A 21,667-nucleotide genomic window follows, 5' to 3' on the forward strand; every position below is an offset into this window, starting at 1 on the left:
TTTAAAAGGACACAGAATGTTAATCGGCTGACAAGAAGAAGGGCCGCAGGTGATATACAGTGGTACCTCGGGTTAAGTACTTAATTCGTTCCGGAGGTCCGTTCTTAACCTGAAACTGTTCTTAACCTGAAGCACCACTTTAGCTGCCGGAGCCCGATTTCTGTTCTCATTCTGAAGCAAAGTTCTTAACCTGAAGCACTATTTCTGGGTTAGCGGAGGCTGTAACCTGAAGCGTATGTAACCCGAGGTACCACTGTAGTCTTCTCCTGCCTGCACCCAAGCTTCATATGTGTCGGGTTCCCTGTGAGTTCCTCAGAATCATAGGCTGTGCTCTGGAAGGTCTGGCATATTCACTAAAGCGAGAGTTCCCCTGGGCATACTCAGAGCGCATGTTTGAATCCCCCTCCCAAGTGACAGCTGCTTTGGGCAGGGCGGGGCTTGCAAGGCGAGGGGTGTGGGACCCACCTGTGACCCCCGTTTGTGGGGAATTCTTCGCGCTTCCAGACTCCTTGAACTTCTCACACTCCCCCCCCCCCGCACATCTTACCCTCAGGGCTTCTTCAAGAGAACCGTGCAGAACAGCAAGCACTACACGTGTACGGAGAACCAGAACTGCAAGATCGACAAGACGCAGCGCAAGAGGTGTCCCTATTGCCGCTTCCAGAAGTGCCTCGTGGTGGGCATGAAACTCGAAGGTGACTCCCGTGGGCAGAGTCTTGGGCGGGCGGGAGGGGGGCGAGTCTACCTACCTGACGCGAAAGCGCCTTCTGCCAAGCGGGCGGGGAGGGATCCTGACATCCATTTATGTCCTGGATGCTGCCGCCTCTGAGCTAACCGCGGCCAGGAGGGCTTTTGCTCCGACCCAAGCAGGACGGGGGGGGACGTGGGACTTGACGTGGGTGCGAGTGGGTGGAAGCAGTGGCGTAGCGTAGGGGGTGCGGGGGGGGCGGCCGCACCGGGCGCAACATTTGAGGGGGGGGCTAATCTAGTGGAAGAGACTCGAGTGCTAAAATCCACGGGTTAGGGGGCGCGAATTACTTGCCTTGCCCCGGGTGCTGACAACCCACGCTACGCCACTGGGTGGAAGGACTGGCGACTTGACCCCTACTACCGGCCAATTTTCTTCCTCGTTCCCCCTCTTAGCCCCCGTTGCTTTTCTACCTCTGAGGGAGCGAGGAAGCAAAACATATAGGTATACATGCATTTCGTGCCTAGGTCGTGAGAATGCAACACCTTCCTTGGCCAGGAGGCGCGTTTTTGAAAAGAGCGCGCCTCCAGGCACAGCGTCCACCCAAACCACAGTGCCGGGCGGTTTAAAAGAGACTTTTTGAGATGTTCTAGATCTGCTTCCTTTATATCTTTAGCCTCTTTCCCCTCTACCCACCCCGTCCCCTAGCATTCCCAGTCCCTTCTCCTTCTGCTGGGTTTCCACGTGTCCCGTGTGGCTCTTTACAAGAGGGGCAGGGACCTTACCCTGCAAGGACTCTTGGAAGTGGAACCCTGTAAAGTGCAAAGGAGCTGAATGCTTTTTCTGCCTGTGCTGTCAAGCTTAGTTGCAAGCCACAATATCCTTATTACTATTAATTCCGTGTTCCATTTGAGCGGAGGCCCCCTAAGGGAAAGTCGGGCAATGACGACAGTATTCTTGTGGTTCCTCAGTAACCTGGAAGGCTTTAAAAGAGGGCGGGACGAATTCATGCAGGATTATAAGGCTATCCATGGCAGCAGTGCTTTCAGACGTGCTCAGATCCTGCTCGCGTGTTTCCCATGGGGGTATCTGGGTGGCCACTGTGAGAACAGGATGCGGGGCTGGATCCCCCACCCCGCTTGGGTTCCTCTTATGTTCTTGAGGCAAAATGCCTGTGCAGCCTCTTCTGACACTCTTATGTCCAAAGAGCGTTTCGCGCGCCCCCCCCCGCGTCATAATCCTGACTCTTTAAGAGCCAGCATTAGGGCGATAATTAAATCTGGCGGGAGTCCCGTCCGCCCCCGTCTCATTGCCCAGGCCCAATTCCCGATGCTCGGCTCGCTTTGCTGGAGAAGTCCTGGAAAAAACCCCGCATTTATTTTTATATTGCTTTTAAAGCCCGCCTTCCGTTTCCAGTGAGTGATCTGAAGATTGGTATATTTCCCATTTAGAGTCTAGCGATTAAAAGGCCGCAGTGCCGATTCAATGCACACTATTTGCTGGTACTCCCAGTTTAAAACCCGACTTCCCAGCTCCGTTTCCGCTGCGCGTTGCTGTCACGTTCGGGGACTTTCCTGCCTTGGAGAGCAGAGCGGAGGGCTGCCTGGAGAGCAGGCTTTGAACGACATAAAGTGAAAGCAAATTCCTCCATGGGGTGGAAAGGAGGGGGCGAGGCAGGGCGCGGGTCCCGCGGGAGGCTGCTCCACAGCATAGTAGTCTAGGTCTGGAAGGACACGTGTCTCCGGGAACCAATTGGGGTTTCAAATAATAAAAACAGGATAAAAATAAACACAGAGAGAGGTCACGTGAGAGCCATCTTCAAATACCTAAAGGGCTGTCGCATGGAAAATGGACCGTGCTTGTTTTTTCCTGCTCCGGAGGGCAGGACCCGAACTCATGGTTTCAAGCGACAAGGCAGGAGATTCATTCAGGCTCAGCACCAGGAAGAAATTTCTGACAGCCAAAGCTGTTCGACGGTGGAAGGGTCTCCCGCGGGAGGTGGTGGTCTGTCCTTCCTCAGGGGTTCCGTAGTTGTGATTCCAGGGGTTGGACTAGATGACCCTTGGGGAGCCCTTTCAACAAAGCCCAAGTCAAGGCTGCCAATTTTATCAGATCATGAAGGCTAGTTCCACAGTTGCCAGGCTTGCGGTGAGGGTTGTTTTGAACAGGATGGTTCTGTTGCCTATGTCATAAAGGAATGCCAAATCATATAAAGTGTCCGGAGGTTCTACTCGTTGTCAAAATCTCAAATATGTGCGTTTCTCTCCATTAAAGCTGTATCCCAGAGTAGTGTGGTACAAAGCGTCCAGTGTAAGATTTTGGGCTGTTTCCCACCGAGATGCAATTATTATTAATATTAATTAATAAATAAATTACATTTCTAGACTGCCCTTCATCCGAAGATCACAGGGCACGTTATAATATAAAATCTCAAAAACACATCCCTTAGTAACAATTAAAAAACAATATCCCCCCACGGTTTAAAAGGCCACAGATGATGATTATACCTCACCCATCTGGTTTGCTTTCCCCGGCCACTTTGGGTGGCTTACAGCATATCTAAAAACTGGCTGAAGAGGAATGTTTTTGCCTGGCACTTAAAGATATGTAGAGACGGCACCAGGCTAGCCCCCCCTGGGGAGAGCATCCCACAAGTGGGGAGCCACCACAGAAAAGGCCCCTTCTCATGTTGCCGCCCTCTGGATCTGTCTTGGAGGGGCCACATGAAGAAGGGCCTCAGAGCTTCTGGGCAGAAGCGGGCCTTGAGGGGTGGTGCTCCTGCGCCATTTAAGGCTTTGTAGGTCAAAACCAGCACTGAACTGGGCCTGAGGCCCAAGTGGCAGCCACTTGGGCCACAGTTGGCATTATGGTATATGCTCAAACTGTCTTGTTCATGCTGCCAAGGTCACATATAAGACCAATTCTTTTGACAATATATTTACATTTGCATCATCAAAAATATTCAGTAACATTAAGTTTTGGCAACGAACAATAGTTTCTATAAATAGCAATATTTATCATTCATGTCAAGAATAAATTCCAAAAATATTGCACCAAATTACAGTAAATGGTAATATGTACGAAGTTTATTGCAGTCCCTCCAACTAGTAGGTCATAAAGAAGGAAACATTTTTGACATTTGCAAAGGAGTGCAATACCATCTGTGCAATAATTTCAAGGAGTTTTCCCAAAGAAATCTGGAAGCAGATTTTTAAGGGCTGTGATCCCCAAATTTTATTCCCATCCTTGGGAATAATTTGTGTGCAAATATCTAGTTCCCATATCTTTTTGAGGGGGTTCCATAGATCCATTGATAACCTACATTATGCAATATAGAGTATAATTAAAATCTAATCCTTTCCCTCCTCTACCCACTGTAATTTTCAAATTTTGTTAATGCGTGATTGGTTTTTTTACACATTCCTCACCATCTCCAGTTGCACATACAGACTCAGGCATCTATGTGTGATAAGCCAGTGGAGATAGGGTTTTCGTGTACGTGTGCGGGAGATACTTTGTGCATGCTCAGAAGCACCCTCTACACATATCCCAAGGCATGTGGATGAAAGCAGGCAGTGCCAAGAAGGGGTGTCTGTGTGTTTGGGCACTGGGGGTATAACGGTTTCCTGTATCATAATGGGATGCACTTTTGCTTAAAAACACTGAAAAAGGGACTAATTATTCTCAGTTATTGAAAAAGCTTGCCCTGAAATGCAAAATTTGGAAACACTTATATGTAAAGTTACTACTCATAACTATTAGCACTTTTTAAAACTTCATGAAACTGTTTATAACTTTTACAGCTGCCTGGAACTTCCTAAAACTGCTGAGAATGTTCAAGAAGAATCCAGATATTGGTCTATATGGAAAGATTTCTGGGCAAACAACTAAACTTCTTAATTTTTAATACTTCTTTCTGTGGCAATATACAATTGTGGTTGGAGAAACCCAGTTGGATGGGCAGGGTATAAATATAATCATAATCATTACAATGTCGCACAAGATCTTCAATTTATTCTCAGCAATAATAAGTGATGGACCATGTATAAAACATTGTACATGTATTAGAAAATTTGCAAGCTCCATTTTTCCTGTATACATGCCATGCATAATACATTATACAGTTACATCTACCAAAATCGATGTATTGATTTCGGGGTGACCTTTTTTCAAAAGGTTTGGAAATGACAGTTCGTTCCTTTGTTTTTTAGGCAAAAGTTCATCTAACTAAGCTACAGGAACATGAGGTTGTAAAAAAGTTATAACCCTAGCGGACACTTCCCTTTCCAAAGATCCCAGGGGAAAGGAATAAAAATAATACTGTATTCAGATTTGTTTTTTGTTTAAATCCCAGCAGTCCGGACATTTATTCCGGCGGGTGCTCAGCTTTTTCTACCGTTGCAAGGAAATAGCCTCCTATCCTGAGCAGTACTGAGTGTCCAGCCAAGCAGTGGACTGGGATGCGGGCCTCACTGGAGTCCCTTGGGCACGCCCATTGTGCAGAACCTGGCTGGCCGGAGCCCCCTCTGACAGCAGGCGCCATGGGGGGGGGGAGAGATCTGCTCGGTGGTGAAGTGCCCCCACTTTGCATGCCAAAGGCTCCAGGTTCAATCCCTGGCACCCCCACCCCCCTTAAAAGGACCCTTGGCCGGAGAGCTGGTGCCAGCACAGCAGACAATACCGGTGGGTTAGATGGACACCAGTGTCCGCCAGATTCTTCTGTTCTGTGCCTTGGCGGAGCAGGTGTGATGAAACTTTCGGCCTCATCCCGGAGGTTTCTGAGCTACAGTTCCCGTCAGCCCCAGCTGATGGGAGTTGTAGTCGAAAATATTTGTTTGCATTTATATCCCACCTCGTTCTCCGAGGAGCTTAAGGTGGCAGAGGTACAGGGTTCTCCCCTATTTAATCCCATCTAGCAATACCACTGCAGTGCCCTTGAGTGCACGCAGAGTGCCCATACCTCTTGATGCCTTGCGACTGGCCTTAGCCTTGCCCGCGTCAGGTGGGCTTCGCGTGGCTTTATCCACCAGGGGTCGCCGCGAGGGGCGGAGAAGGGCTATAGTTCAGAAGGTCCCAGGCTTAGTCCCCAGGGACATCTCCAGCAAGCAGGGCTGGGAGAAGACTATGAGGAGGCGCTGCCAGTCAGTGGAGACAATTCCGAGCTCTATAGACCAGGAGTCTCTGACTTGGCAAAAGGCAACTGCCCCAGGGAGCAAATTTGTATGAAATATTGTGGGAGAGCTAAGCCCCTTTCCGCATAATCGATGACAAGACAGGGCGCGCACATCAATTGAGTAGCAATGCCCATCAACCGGGGTGGGGACTGTCCCCCTCCAATATTTTGTTAGGGGGTGGGGAAAGGGACCTCGACCCCTAGGAGATGGCTTCTATGGACTGGCCTCTAATGCCACACGCAGGGAGCTTCGAGGCCGAGTGGGAGGATTTGAACCCAGGTCTCTCCCAGGTCCTAGTAAACTAATCACTATGCCACCCCGGATCTCTTAAAAAGAGATCCTTCAACAATGGAGGCCAAAAGGCAACATGAAAGTGTAGTGATTCGGGAGGACTAGAGGAAAGGGAGGGGGCGCTGACCCCAGCCGCTCTTAAAGGGCTCAAAAGAAGAGGAAGGATGTGCGCGAGAGCAGGAGTGACGCGAGGAATCAGGACATCATTGGCATTGCGCGTAATTGCGCAGGGGTGCGCGCAGACATCTTTGCTAGCGGCACAGAGGACTTCCCAACGTGGCGGAGATGGGGAGCCCACGGCCATGTTGGCTGCCAGTCCGGCGAGCGACGGGCCACGGGGGGTCGACCACACCTGAGCTCCCCATTCTCATTTCCCGTCGACCGGCTTGCAGGAATTGGTGGGACTTTGCTGCGAGGTCCCTTCCCCAGCTTTCTGAATGATTTGATTTGTAACGCACTGCCTTTCTGGCCAAGGAACCCAAGGCGGCTCACCATTTTCGAATGCAGAAACCAATAAATTACACAGCATAAACCAAGAAGTTCTCGCTGAAGTAGGAACCAGACCGAGGTGAGGAGTTGAGTTTTGGCGCGCCTCTTCCGCTCCAGCGGAGACGAGGAGCCCGCGGTTCTCCAGATGTGGTCCCCAGGCTCCAGCAGCCTCTGGAGAGCCGCAGGCCCCTCATCTCAGCGCCCCGAGCTTGGGGAGGGCTGTTGCGCCAGCACCCTGCTTCCAAGATGCATCTGGAGGATGGGCAGCGCCAGAAGAGCATCTCTGACCACCAAGGTCTTTGGTTGGACCTCCTGATGTCAGCTGCTGGCTGGGCCGCTGGCTTCTAGCTCAGGCGCAGACCGCTGGGGCGCACAGATGGGGCGGGTCGTTCCCCCTCCAAAGTAGGAAGAAGGACCTCCGGAAGGCTAACACCTGAGCACGTCGTTCCTCCTTTTCAAGTCGGTTTCAACTTTTAATAGTAGCTCGGGCTTACTAGCCTCGCATGGCCCTTTACCCCAGGAGGAGTTTGGCAGAGGCATTTCCGTGGCCAGTGGCCGCCGCCGCCTGCCTTCCTTCCTTCCTTGCTCCGGAGGAAGGTGGGAGGCGAAGCCGCGTCCTCTGCCAATGGACCCCGCGGGATGGCCGGGCCTCCTCTTCTCCCGGGTTCGTGGGAGTCGCTCTTGGCGGCTGGAAGCCTCTCCTGGCTTCTCCCTCCCGCTTCCCCTCTTCTCAGGGACTAGGGCGGGAGGTAGGATATGGGGCGAGTTTCTTCTTTTGGAAGCGGGGGAGGAGAGCGCTGGCTTCCAGGGCGCGCTTCCAAGGCAGCTGCTGCGCTTTTGGGAACAGTGTCGGCATCGGGGATGGAGGCCTGGGGAGGCCAGCAGAGAAGCACCTGCGCGGGTTTCACAACCGTGACACATTCTTGCGCTCTGCTCGAGGGTCGCGGCGCGGGCAGTGGCGCGAAATAACAACAGCTAGTTTGGGAAAGGGGCCTTTACGCCTCTAGGACCACGCTCTCCGTCTCCCTCGCCAGGACCATCCTGCAGTCATCCTCTTCCCCCTGAAGCCCCGAGGGTCTAGCATCCACACAGTGTTCAGATGTGCATTAAAGGTCTAGCCAGCACGCCCTGCTTAAATTCAAACGTGTTTCAAAGTTACAGTGTGCACGCGACCTGCAGTGTCGCCAAAGCGGGGCGGATCAGGGGCCAGATTCGTGGCGTTCCCCCACCCCGCGTGCAGTCGTTTGAACGCAGCCTGGGCCCTCCTGGTCGGATTTTGTCTGACGCCTTTTCCCCGCTTTCTCTCCCTTTGCCCCTTCTTCTTCTCCTCCCTCCCTCCCTCCTTCCTCCAGCCGTGCGCGCCGACCGCATGCGGGGTGGCCGGAACAAGTTCGGGCCCATGTACAAGCGGGACCGAGCCATGAAACAGCAGAAGAAGGCGCTGATCCGCGCCAACAGCTTCAAACTGGAGACCGCCCAGCCGCCCATCGTGTCCCCGGTGCAGGCGGCGGCGGCGGCGGCGGAGTACGGCGGGCTGTCGGCCTCGCTGCACGGCCTGAGCCACCACCACCAGCAGCCTGGGGTGGCAAAGGCGCTGCCCCCGCCCGGCAGTGGCAGCAGCAGCTCCAGCAGCTCCGGCAGCGGTGGCGGTGGCAGCGGGATAAGCAGCTCCACCGCCATGGCGCCCGTCGACTACGAGCGCAGCTCTTACGGGACGCCCGCGCTGGCCATGCCGGTGCCCTCGGGTCACGGGCCGCTCTCGGGTTACCACTACCAGTCCTTCGCCAACCGGGCCATCAAGTCCGAGTTCCCGGACCCATACGCGACGCATCCAAACGAGGCAGCCCCGCCGTACCCCTACCCGGAGGTCTACCCCAATGGCGGCTCCGCAGCCACTGGGGGCGACTTGCCCGACGTGATCCTGAAGTTGCTGCAGCAGGAGCCCGACGAGGCGCAACTCAAGGCCCGCATCCTGGCCTGCCTGCAGGAGGAGCAGAGCAAGGCCCGCCACGAGAAGCTCAGCGCCTTTGGCATCATGTGTAAGATGGCGGATCAGACCCTCTTCGCCATCGTGGAGTGGGCGCGCAGCTGCATCTTCTTCAAAGAGCTGGAGGTGAGTGGGGGGCGGGCGGGGTCGTTGCTTTTCGCTGGGGGGGGGGACGAACCCCGAGAGGAAATGGCTTCCCACGACCTACATCTCCCTGACTTGGGCATGTTTCCAGCGGTTGCTTTGTTTGGTGGTGGGGGGGTGGTGTGGGTGGTGAGGAGGAAGGTTGAACTGTGGCTGGGGCGAGGCCTGCTTTGAGCACGTGCAGAGCGCCGGCAGCGAACGCAGGGTAAGTCTTCTGCCAGGTAAGGACTCCCGCAGCTTCACCTGCGCTCAGTAATTTACCTTGGGAACGCTCTTTGAGGTGCCCACCTGGCCCAGGGGCTGCCACGCGAAAGGGCAGCTGGTGCCCAGTTCTCTCTGCGGAGGTCGAGGCCGCCCCCCCCCCCGCCTTCCTCCCCATGTGAGCCAGCGGTGATGGGAACCTGGGAAGCCTTGGCAAAGGGCAGTTGATTGTTCGCTGCGCCCAACAGCCGCCCTTTCAGGGACTTCAGCTCTGAGTTGCTCAGGGACAACCTGGAAGACTGTCCTGCCCACTATGCTCCTGGGTTACTGGTGTCCATCTGGGCTGATGGGGCAGAAGGCAGGGCCACCCCCTGGACAGGTTGCCAATGAGAATGGGGAGGCTGCTGAGAGCGAGCAGAGGCCGGTGGGCCCACAGGTGCCTCCTTGGCCAGAGGTGTCTTAACAGTAAGCCCCATGGAGTGCAGCGGGGCTTACACGCAGGTAAGTGTGTGTATGATTTCAGGCATGGCTGCCTCCCTCAATGCTTGCAAAGGGGTGTGCATGTGGATATTGAAGCATGGCCTCCCATTAGTCCACTTTGCCTGTGCAGAAGGGATCTGCTTCATTCCATATTTTGGGGTCCCAGGCAGAACAGCAGACTGACCTGTCTTGAACCTTACGGAAGGGCAGGTGTGCGCGTGAGAGTGGAGAGGGGCCACTTCTGTGCTCAGCCCCCAGCTGAGAGTGGATCTGGGACCTCACTTGGGCCAGGGGAATCCGAGTTCGAATCCCTGACCGTTAGGTCCAGTGGCGGACGACTCTGGGGTTGCGTGCTCCATCTCTATAGGCCGAGGGAGCTGGTGTTTGTCCGCAGACAGCTTCCGGGTATGTGGGCAGAAGGACTAAGCCGCTTCTGGCAAACCAGAGCAGCGCACGGAATATCTTTCCTAAATATTGGGCTTATTCACCACTTGGAAAAAATGCATTCTGAGAGGCAGAGAGCTGCCCCCCCCCCTTTGAAAGTGTCATTCAGTGTGAATCTGTGGTGGTGTGAGATTTGCACCCAGGACTCCTCAGTGGATCAGCAACCTCTGCACTGTTCAAGCCCTGGAGGAAATGGCTACAATAAATAAGACCAAAGCAATGGCCGGTGGAGAAATGCTTTCAAGTGAATGAAAATTCATGTGTTCAGGGCAGCTTCTTTCATTAGCATTGGCGGGGCTTTCACATTTAATAGCTAAATGAGCTCTCCCCAGCGTGGCTTTATAGCGTCCCACTAAAACTGCTATCAGAGTTTAAAAAAAACCACTAGCCAGGCAATTGATGGGCATAACTCATTTGAGGCCTGGCCAGTGTGGGAGGAAGAGGGCTCAGCTGGCAAATGGGGCTCCAGAAGATTCCTCCGTTAAGGAGCCAGAGGCACCGCCAGGGTCCCTGGGCTCTCATTGCCTGCCTTCCTCCAAGGCCGGTGGATCTCTGTAGCCCTCTCTCCTCACTCCAGGCAGGCAACAAACTGCTCTCTGATTGTAACTTCGCTTTTTAGATCTGGGTTTAAGATCTTCTGCATGAAACAGCTCTGCAATTGGAAGGCCATTGCTTTGATGTATAAATAAAATCTCAGAGCACATCACAACAATTGTGCATAAAACCATACAAGAAAAGCTATATAACAAAGTTAACATTAAAGAAAAGGTGAAGGTGACCCCTGACTATTAGGTCCAGTCGTGACCGACTCTGGGGTTGCGGCGCTCATCTCGCTTTACTGGCCGAGGGCGCCGGCGTACAGCTTCCGAGTCATGTGGCCAGCATGACTAAGCCGCTTCTGGCGAACCAGAGCAGCGCATGGAAATGCCGTCTACCTTCCCGCTGGAGCGGTACCTATTGATCTACTTGCACTTGGACGTGCTTTCGAACTGCTAGGTTGGCAGGAGCAGGGACCGAGCAACGGGAGCTCACCCCATCGTGGGGATTCGAACCACCGACCTTCTGATCGGCAAGCCCTAGGCTCTGTGGTTTAACCCACAGCTCCACCCGCGTCCCTAAAGTTAACATTATTAATCAGCTAAAGGCAGTGGAAAGGTGTGTTCTTAATTGCCTGCATAAGCCTTATGGGATAGAAAAGAATTTAGCAGGTATGTGAACGTTGAAACAGAAGGGGCCTGGATTCCATGCCGTGTGAGCAAAGGAAATAGTTTATTATTTGTTTGTTTGTTTTTACATTTATAGCCCACTTTTCCCTCCAAAGAGCTCAAGCTGTTACACATAGTTCTCTTCCTATCTCTTTATTCTCACAACCTGTCATTTAGGGTAAGGGAAAGTGACTGGCCCAAGGCCACTCAGCAAGCTCCTTCAGGCCTTGTTCAAAACTGCAACCATGACGGCTTCAGAGGGGAGGTGATCTCCAACCCCTGTTTTCAATACCAGTGCTCACCAACTTGGGACAGCATGGTGTAATGGTTAAAGTGTCAGACTAGGAAAAAGTTAACAGTAGATTGGGAGCAAAATTCTCTAGGCAGTTTGTCCTGAAATTATGACAAACTTAACACCAGTGTGTACCTCACAGGGTAGTTTTGAGAATAAAATAGAGGGGAACCATGGAGGCCAAGGTGGAATATACCGTATTTTTCGCTCTATAAGATGCACTTTTCCTCTCCTAAAAAGTAAGGGGAAATGTGTGTGTGTCTTATAGGGCGAATGCAGGTTGTGCAGCTTTCGCTGAAGCCAGGAGAGCAAGAGGAATCGCTGCGCAGCGAAAGCAAATATCCTGCTGGCTTCTGGGATTCAGATTTTTTTTTTTCTTGTTTCCCTCCTCCAAAAACTCCAATTTCCCTCTTGCTCTCCTGGCTTCGCTTCGCTGGAGAGATGCTGCACAGCTTTCCCTCTCTGAGCAGCGCCCATTCAGCAAAGCGGGAGGAGAAATGGAGCCCCTTCCGTTTCTCCTCCCGCTTTGCTGGAGAGGCGCTGAGCAGAGAGGGAGAGAACATCTTTTTTCTTGTTCTCCTCCTCTAAAACGAGGTGCGTCTTATGGTCGGGTGCGTCTTATGGAGCGAAAAATACGGTGAATGTAATATAACAGTAAAAGGGGGGTTAGGCAAATGCGTGGGGTGTAAGGTGAACAGTGGCTACCAGTCATGATGGCACCTCCAGAGTGAATACTAGTTACCTGGGGCTCAACAGTGGGAGAGAACTGCTAACACCCCCCCGCAAATGTCCTGTTTGTGGTCTTCCCAGGGACATCTGTTGGCCACTCTGAGAAATGGGCTGCTGTCCTGCAAGCCCCAAATCCTCTGGAATAGACAGGAAGGCTAATCTTGTTCTAGGACAAAAGTCATTCCCCAACTATTGCTAATCTCCCTTTACTGTGATGTAGACATCACAGTTCCCGTCTTCAAAGACACAGCCCCCTCTCCCCAGAAACGGGGGCTTGAACATGGTGAGGGGGAGATATTAGTCCCTGATCTGGACTTTGTGTAGAAATGAAATCTCTCCACCACAATAATGAGCTTCAGAACTTATCTCAATACTAGCCACACTAAGACAAACACTGCAGAATATCAAAGAAAGACATTGCAAACAAGAGGTGGGCTTCAGTCCTTTATGTAGTTCAATGGACTTTTCTCCCTCTGATCCTGGAGGGAGATCCTGTGCTGGTTCATCAATGCAGAACTTCTGCAACAGCTGCTGCTCCTACCCATCTGCGGCCGGCACATGCCATGGCTTCCCAAATTTCAGCTTCCAGCTCATGTTTCCAGAGGCGAGTCATCAGGTACTGAAATGGAAAAATACCAGCCTCCTCTCATGCTTTTGCTGGAGTGGAACGTCTTGTCTAAGGTAAACGTCCCTTTACAGCATTTTCAATACAGTGCACTCAAACACAGCAATTTATTTACATTAAAACTTACAACTTTAATGGGTGGGGGGTGGGGAGGCAGAGAGAACAGACAACTTGGTGGTTAATACTTTGGCTCGCAGAACTGTTGCTCCACTCTTGCTCCAGCCCTGATGAGAGTAGGTGGAGCAGCCTGGTGCCGTACATCCTTGCTCAGAGCTAGTGGCCAGACCTACACTATAAAGTCCTCTTACACCACTTTAAATAGCCTTGGCTTCCCCCGAGAATTCTGGGAGTTGTAGTTTTTAAGGTTGCCAAGAGGCATTAGGAGAGCCCTCGCCCTCCCAGAACTTCAGTTCCCAAAGTGGTGCTACAGTCAGAAACTTAGCCAGGGCCTGCGCAGCCAGATGTGCTGCAGAAGTGCCAGCCCAAAGAAGACTGGATGTCTGGATTGGGACCAAGCTATTCTCTAGCCATGCGCTGTTCTCCCAGCCAGTGGCCAGACCCACACTATAAAGTCCTCTTACACCACTTTAAATAGCCCTGGTTTCCCCTTGGGATGACGGGCCTGATCCAGCAGGCTCTTCCTGCGTTCTTACGGCTCCTAGCCCTGATGGCTGTGCTCTGCCTCCCGCACTCAGAGGCAACAATGCTGTTGAATACCAGTTGCTGGAAACTGCAGGAGGGGAGAGAGATGCTCTTGGCAGTGGCGGAGGAGGCCGCTTGGGCACCTGGGGTGGCACACCCAGGGGCAGGGCACACCGTGGGGCCTCTGGAGTCTGCCTGCCTCCTCCCACTCAGTCGCCTTGCAGTTGGGGGGGAGGTAGCGGGTGGACTGTTTGGTCAGAGCAGAGCCTTCACGCACCCAAGCACCATGTTTCTCCCAGGAAAGACGCATGGCTTGGGTGCGCTGCAGGCCCGCGGTGAGTGCCGCCTGGCATTTTGTCACTCCCTCAGTGGTGACACCCGGGTGGGCTGCACCCACCGCAGCCCCCTTCCTCCGCCACTGGCTCTCAGGTTAATGTCCTTCTAGCAGGTTTCCCAGAGAGGGCACCTGGTGGGTCACTGTGAGATATTGGACAAGGTGGGCCACTGGCCTCATCCAGCAGACTCTGATGTTCTTGTGAATGTCCTCCTGGCCAGCCCTCGGTGCTTCCAAACCCTGAGTTTGAAGCCAGGGTGCCCTTTGTAACCCTTCCCAAACTGTTCCTTTCCTTCAGGGACTGCAGCAGCCCCCGAACTCTGCAATGGCACCAAACGGTGCCAGTGTGTCAGAACCCTCCAGCCTCCCCAACCCCTTTCCGTACATAATTGTGCAGAAGGCCGAGGGGACCGGCTGCATTGCCACTGGGCTAATTGGCCTCTTGACACCAGTTCCCAGTGCAATATTCTGCCCCTCACCCCCACCCCACCCGCCTTCTCCCAGGGCAGCCAGATTGAAATCAGATTTAACCTCCCAGATATATCGTTTCATTTAAGGGCTAGTAATTCTGTCAGTCCAACTCTGACAAACGAGAGCCTCGCCTGCCAATCTGCGGGCAAGAGTGATGTGCTGCTGTTCCTGGTGTGTCAGGCGCCGGAGAGTTACAGGCTCCGCTGGCCTTCGGGAGGCAAGACTAATAACCGGCCAGGCCAGGGGAGATTTGGGCGGGGGGCGGGGAGGCGGTTTCTTGTTTATGGAGGGAGGTGTGTGGCGAGGGATAGGTGGGGGCGGGGGGAGAGGTCAGAGCTGATACCCATAAATACCCTCTCTTAAGTGAGCTGAGATGAGATGTGTCAAGGCTTGAAGGAAGATTTGCGGGGATGGAGTGTCTGGGCAGGGAGGTGGAATAGATTGCTCTTGGGGTTGTCCTAGGTTTGGGCTCTTCTCTTCCACGGACAACCTATAATTTAATAAATTATATAGAGATGGATTTCTCCCGGCGATGGGAGGCTTGAGGGTGGCTCCAAGCAATGGGGACCTGACGGGATGGGCGCTGTGGCTTGGTCTGGGCTGAGGTCTCCTGATTTGAATGCCCAGTCGGGTGTGGATGGAGAGATCTGAGGCTGGCTACAAGAAAGAACCAGCGTGGTGTAGTCATTAAGAGTGTCAGACTAAGACCTGGGAGAGGCCAGGGTTCAAATCCGAAACTGGCTACCATGAAGCTCGCTGGGTGTGACCGTGGCCCATTCACTGCCTCTCTCAGCCCAACCCACCTCACAGGTTGTTGTGGGAATTGAATGAGGAAGGGGAGAAAACCATGTAGACCACTTTGAGCTCCTTGGGGGGAAAGTTGGGATATAAATGCTAATGCTAATAATATGGGACGCAGGTGGCGCCACAGAGCCTAGACTTGTCGATCAGAAGGTCGGCGGTTCGAATCCCCGTGACGGGGTGAGCTCCCGTTGCTCGGTCCCTGCTCCTGCCAACCTAGCAGTTCGAAAGCACGTCCAAGTGCAAGTAGATCAATAGGTACCGCTCTGGCGGGAAGGTAAACGGCGTTTCCGTGCGCTGCTCTGGTTCGCCAGAAGTGGCTTAGTCCTGCTGGCCACATGACCCAGAAGTTGTACGCCGGCTCCCTCGGCCAATAAAGCGAGATGAGCACCGCAACCCCAGAGTCGGCCACGACTGGACCTAATGTTCAGTGGTCCCTTTACCTTTACCTTTTTAATGCTAATGCTAATGCTAATAATAAATGATAAAACATTTGAAGATATTAGTACTGTGCAAGTGATCAGTGCTGTGAATTGATAAGTTGACACCGGGGGGGGGCGTGGTTTTGTGTTCAGACTGTGCGAGAGGGGAAATGTTTTGCCAAAGTGACTCTGAAATAATTGGAGCGGGCAGGAACGCGCCTTGGTGGTAGAAGCAAAGACCCCCTCCTGCGGATAGAATGGACAATCGCGGTGTCTGGGCCCTCCCTCCAAAGTGATGTGTGTGGGTTCTATTTTGCAGCGTTTCACTGACGCAATAATAGCGCGTTCGTGGTGGAGTTGCACCGGACTGTCCCAATATCATTCTGCTTTATTAGTTGTTCTGCAGTGTTATTGTGCTATTATTACCTGGAGGAGCAACTCTTGTGCAAGGGATGCTGAAAAGAAAAGACGCCCCAGCCCACCACTCCACACAATAGCCATCACATTTCTGGTATGAAATATTTTAAGATTTCAGCAGGGACATGCACCGGTTGTGCTCCGTGAAACTTTTGCAGGGGCAAACTGTCCCGAAAGTGGGATAACCTATAACCACCCTCATACCTAGAGATGGGAAGGCCTGGAAAAAACCCAGGAAAATTGACCCCCCCAGGTTTTTTCCATATCCCCCCAAAGCTGTTTTCCCCCAGAATTTTTTTTTAAAAATAGTTTGATATAGTTTGAATATTCCACACATTTTTTTAAAAAAAATTCTTGAAAAAAACGGCTTTGGAAAAAAACAGAAAAAAAGCCTGCCCCCCCAATTTTTCCATCCCCCCGGCCTTCCAGCACCCCCCTTTACAGCTCCCTGCCAACTGACACCAGGCAGGTGCTCTCACTGAACTCTTTCCAGCAACAGCTCAAAACATTTTCATTAGGGCTGTTGTAAACATCTGATCGCATAGAAGCTGCATGCGATTTGCTTCCTTTTAATCACTGCTGACTTTGGTCACCTTTTGAATACTCTGAAATGCCTGCTTTTAACTGTGTTTTATCAATCGTTTTAATGTTCTGTTGTATATCTTTGTTAACTGTTTAGAAGCTCTCTTACCATCATGCGGTTTATAATATATAATAACAAATTCAATTAAAACCCCACACACACTCCTTTTCCTTTCAAACGGAGTTTGAGCCTTAGTGCAGTCAGTAACCGGATGTTGGTTACTTCTGGGCCTGGCATGCAGAAAAATTGAAAGCTGTTTTTCAGAAGTCCATGAGAAAAATGACAAATAGGAAGGGGAAGAAGAAATGGAAATGACAGCAGTAGTTCAGAAAATGAGATAGAAGAAACTGCATGTATATGTTGTGTCTTCTGTTTCTTTTCTTTTTAAAGCTCTACTCACAGGGTAGACCTTCTATGGAGCTTAAATATTGAGGTGGACCTTAACTTCATTTGCTGTTGGTGCTAAGGGGCAAATCTGATTATTTTTTATGTTGATGGTTTCTTGCTTTTTTGTTGCTTTTGAGGGAAAGTTGGGTGCTTACCTGTTTTATTGGAAGCATAATAATTTCATATACATTGCATTTCATGCAATTTGTAAAACTACTCCACACTGAACATTTTTTCAATTTTTCCAAGATTTCTATTTTTTCTGGAAAAAAACATTTTTTTCTCATGGCATCAAAATTTCTGGAAATTTTACATCTCTACTGATACCATCATGACCAGTTTTGGAACTTAGTTCACTTCCGAGATCTGTGGCTAGTTGCCTGATGGAAGCCCTTCTTCCCTGGGACTCTCCCGTGTCTGATAAATACTTTGAAAGCTCATTGGAGAGTCTGTAGTGGGGTGGTTTGCAGAGGAGGACCATGGCTGCTCTTGGCCTCAGCTGTAATTATCTTCATAGAATCATAGAATTGTAGAGTTGGAAGGGACTCTCAGGGTCATCCAGTCCAGCCCCCTGCAAAGCAGGAATCTCAACTAAAACATCCAGGACAGATGGCCAAACCCAACTCTGCTTAAGAACCTTCAGAGAAGGAGATCCCACCACACCTTCTCAGGTAGTCTAGTCCACTGTTGGACAGTTCTTACTGTTAGAAAGTTCTTCCTAGTGTTTTGTTGGAACCCCATTTTTTAAAAAGTTGAATCCATTGGTTCGGGTCCCACCCATCAGAGCAGCAGAAAACCAGACTGCTTCATCTGCCAAGCGAGAAGCCTTCATATATTTGAAGATGGCTATCCCATCACCTCTTAGTCTTTTCTTCTCCAGGCTAAACATCCCCAGATCCTTCAAGCTTTCATCATCAGTCTTGATTGTGAACAGAGCTCTCCCCCCCCCCCTGGAACTCACCAGAACTTAGTTCCTGCACCTCTCAGGTGGGCACCATTGCCATTATAAGAGAACAATAGAGGCGTTCAGGGTGAGTTGCGGCACCTCTTTTTCTGGAAAAATAGCACTGGTTTTGAGACCATTGATCTTCTTGGTCACCCTCCCCTGCACACATTTCAACTTGTCAACATCCTTCTTAAATTGTGGCACCCAGAACTGGACACAAGACCTCCAGGTGGGATCTGTCCAAGGCAGAAGAGAGCAATACTATGACTTCCAATGATCGGGACACTAGACTTCTGTTGATGCCACATAGCATTGCATTACAGTCGTACCTTGGTTGTTGAACGGAATCTGTTCCGGGAGTCCGCTCAACTTCTGAAAATGTTCGACAACCAAGGCACAACTTCTGATTGGCTGCAAGAGCTTCCTGCACTCAATCAGAAGCTGCAGAAGCCGTGTCGGATGTTCAGCTTCCAAAGAATATTCAAAAACCAGAACATTCACTTCTTAAGTCGTTTAGTCGTGTCCGACTCTTCATGACCCCCTGGACCAGAGCACTCCAGGCACTCCTGTCTTCCACTGCCTCCCGCAGTTTGGTCAAACTCATGCTGGTAGCTTCGAGAACACTGTCCCACCATCTTGTCCTCTGTCCTCCCCTTCTCCTTGTGCCCTCCATCTTTCCCAACATCAGGGTCGTTTCCAGGGAGTCTTCTCTTCTCCTGAGGTGGCCAAAGTCTTGGAGCCTCAGCTTCAGGATCTGTCCTTCCAGTGAGCCCTCAGGGCTGATTTCCTTCAGAATGGAGAGGTTTGATCTTCTTGCAGTCTATGGGACTCTCAAGAGTCTTCTCCAGCACCAGAATTCAAAAGCATCAATTCTTCAGCGATCAGCCTTCTTTATGGTCCAGCTCTCACTTCCATACATCACTACTGGGAAAACCATAGCTTTCCCAGCAAAATAGCAAAATACACCAGAACAATTAAAAAACAGTAATAATAATGTACCCCCGCTTCTTATAGCAATGTGTATACAGGATCAACAACAGCAATATTATCTGATACTAAAACTGAAAGTTATGATACATTTACGGCTCCATCTGGATGGGCTCATTTTGTTGGTTTGCCTATAGGTTTTTGGCTGGGGCAGGTGGGGACATCCTTTCTGCTGTGGAGTCTGTGCTTAACTTATGTGGATGGTTTTTGAATCTAGTTGAGTTAAACCCAGAAGAAAGCACCCATTTCCCTTGGAATAGGGGGAATCTCTACTCCCATTAACTATAAGGGAGAGGTGATATTTTGTCTGCATTTTGATGGAAAAGTACCCAGTCCACACAACTTGAACCAATACAATATCCTGAAGAAGGATTTTGAGAAGCTGGAAGGGGGGCAGAGGAAAGCGACCGAAGATAAAGGCTCTTGCGACCCAGACTTAAAATGAATGTCTGAGGGATATGGTGGTGTTTAGACTGGAGAAGAGGAGACGGAGGTGGCCATATTCAGATATCGGAAGGGTCGTTGGGAGATAGAGCTCGTTGCTCCAGACGGTAGGAACCAAACTATCAGATTCAAGTTACGAGAAAGGAGACTCAGCCTAAACATTAGGGAAGACCTTTCTGACAGTAAGAGCTATACAACAGATATCCTCAGAAGGTGGTCGACTCTCCTTGGAGGTTTTTAAGCAGAAGTTGGTTGGCCATCAGTCATGGATTCTTTAGCTGAGATTCCCGCATTGCAGGGGGTGGACTAGATGGCCCTCGGGGTCCCTTCCAGTCCTACAAATCTGTGATTCCAAGTGAGCTGAAACACAATTATCTTTCAAAATTCGTACTTCTCTGAATTAAGTAATGCAGTTCCCCATCCAGTGTGTACAAGAATGCATACATTGGGAGGAAGTGTGCCTAAAAAGGAACGCATTAGTAAAATTAGATATAAAAATGCATTAGGGGAAACTGATTGCAGGAATGTTTTAAGTTTATCAAAGTTGCATCTAAAAAATAGTGCTTATTAGGTGAAATTCACAATTAAACGCTGATGAATTTTCATGAGGATTTTTTATTTTTTACTTGTGGAAAGCTGAATTTAATATTAGAAAAACAAGAAACTGAAATTGACAGATTCATGTTGACCCCAGCCAACATGGCTAGAGGTCAACATCTACGGGAGTTGTAGTCTGATAACATCTGTAGAGAAGGCCGTGCGAGGCTGCACATTTGCATTTTTTGCTTTCTTTTAGGTAGGGTTAAATGTCCTGCACACCCAGTTCTTGGAACTGAGAAGGGGAAGGAGAAAGTTGCAAGCCTGTTGTGCCGGACTGACATCTAGGCAGGCAATTAAACAACATCTTGTTTTCCTGATGATCTTAGTGGTGGGGGGGGAGGGGAGAGGTCAGTCGCTGTGACATCTGAAGGGTGTTAACCTCTTATTAACACCTTCAATTTGTGAAAGGTTTTGATTGTCATCTCCTGGCCCAGCTTCCTCCCTTCCCAATTGTCGAGGGGACGCATCCAATCTTCACCAAATAATTGTGCCCTCTGCAACTCCCCCCCCCCCGCCCGCTGCAGTGGCTGCATCCGTAGCAGCCTCTCAGAGAGACTTGTGGACATGTTTCATTTTGAGAGATCATAACAGCACAAGAAGAGGCTGCTGGATCAGGCCAGTGGTCCACTGAGTCCAACATCCTGCTCTCAGATGCCTCGGATGGGAAACTTTGGAGCCATCCTGGCTAGAAGACATTGACAGCCCTATCTTCCTCCTCCATGAATTTCCCCAGTCCTCTTTTCAAGCCATCCAAGTCGCTGGCCATCACTGCCTCCTGTGGCAGGGAGTCCCATAGTTTAACTTTTCTCTGTCTTCCAATATCTTCCAGTATTCAACTTCATTGGCATTCCTCCACACCACGTGTGACTTTATAAGCTTCCCTCGTGATGCTTCTGACTTGCCTTTTCTCTATAAACGAGAAAGTCTCCAAAGTTGCAACCTTTCTTCGTAGGCAAGTCGCTCCATCTAATCTATCCTTTGGGTTGCCCTTTTCTGCACCTTTTCCATCTCATGGCTGGCATCCATCTGTCTCAAGAAGGCAAGCCGCTGCTTTTTAGCAGTGACCTCCCCGGGGTGCAAACCCAGGCAGTGTGTCTGGAGGTCCTGGGCTGCCAGATGATCCTCTGAGTCTGCTTCCAAAGGAGAGCAATGCAAGACGTTTGGCACCAGCTTAAGTGTGAGAGTTGCTTGATGGAGGCATACAAAGAGCCACACTCCACATTTGTGTCGGGTTTGCTCCTTAGCCTTTTTCCCTCCCAAGGATACCTTGCAGGGCAGCAAAGGTTTAAGGTCAGTTTTCTTTCTCCCAGATGGGCTCCCTTCCCAGGTGGACAAGCCCCACCTGCCCCTCACTTTCCTCTGCAGCACAGGCAGAAACTGCCTTCTTGAGCAGAGGACCCAGTCAATACTCAATGCGTGAGAACCTTGTCTTCGCAGGCAGGGAAGTCCCTCACTCACTGAGGGTTTGAAACCCACCGGCTCCCCTCACTTGGCTTCGCTGGCCAGTCGAGGCCATTGCCGCTGGGCTTGTGGCTCCTGTCTCATGCTGACAGCTTCTGGAGCCACAGTTGAGAGGTGAGTGCAGGGTAGGGACCAAAGGGGGGATGGACTACCTCAGAAGGAGCATCATGTGTTCCCCCCACCTGAGGTACTGCCCCTCCCCTAACATGCCATACACCCCAACTCTACACTGTCCTTTTCTTAGATGAAGCAACCAGCACCTGCAGACATTTCTGTGGCTTGGAGATCAGGGGGTTGGGGGAGCCTCTGCCTCTCCTCTGCCTTCCCCCCTTTTTGTGCCTGCTCTCAGTGGCGCAGAAGCAAGGGCAGTGGAAGCAGTGGGCAGCCCCAAGCTCCACAGGGCTCTCCTTGGTTTGGGAGCAG

General features: G+C 51.1%; 1 protein-coding gene across 1 annotated transcript in view; it reads left to right on the forward strand.

The window, feature by feature from the left end:
• NR5A1 (nuclear receptor subfamily 5 group A member 1) overlaps positions 1 to 21,667 on the forward strand; it is a 43,270-nt gene that overhangs the window by 5,119 nt on the left and 16,484 nt on the right. The window contains exons 2-3 of the mRNA XM_053373870.1: positions 554 to 695; positions 7,995 to 8,755. Coding sequence (XP_053229845.1) covers positions 554 to 695; positions 7,995 to 8,755 — 903 coding nt within the window. The remainder of the gene's footprint in view (positions 1 to 553; positions 696 to 7,994; positions 8,756 to 21,667) is intronic.

The sequence above is a fragment of the Podarcis raffonei genome, chromosome Z (assembly GCF_027172205.1).
Source record: "Podarcis raffonei isolate rPodRaf1 chromosome Z, rPodRaf1.pri, whole genome shotgun sequence".
Classification (NCBI taxonomy): Eukaryota; Metazoa; Chordata; class Lepidosauria; order Squamata; family Lacertidae; genus Podarcis; species Podarcis raffonei.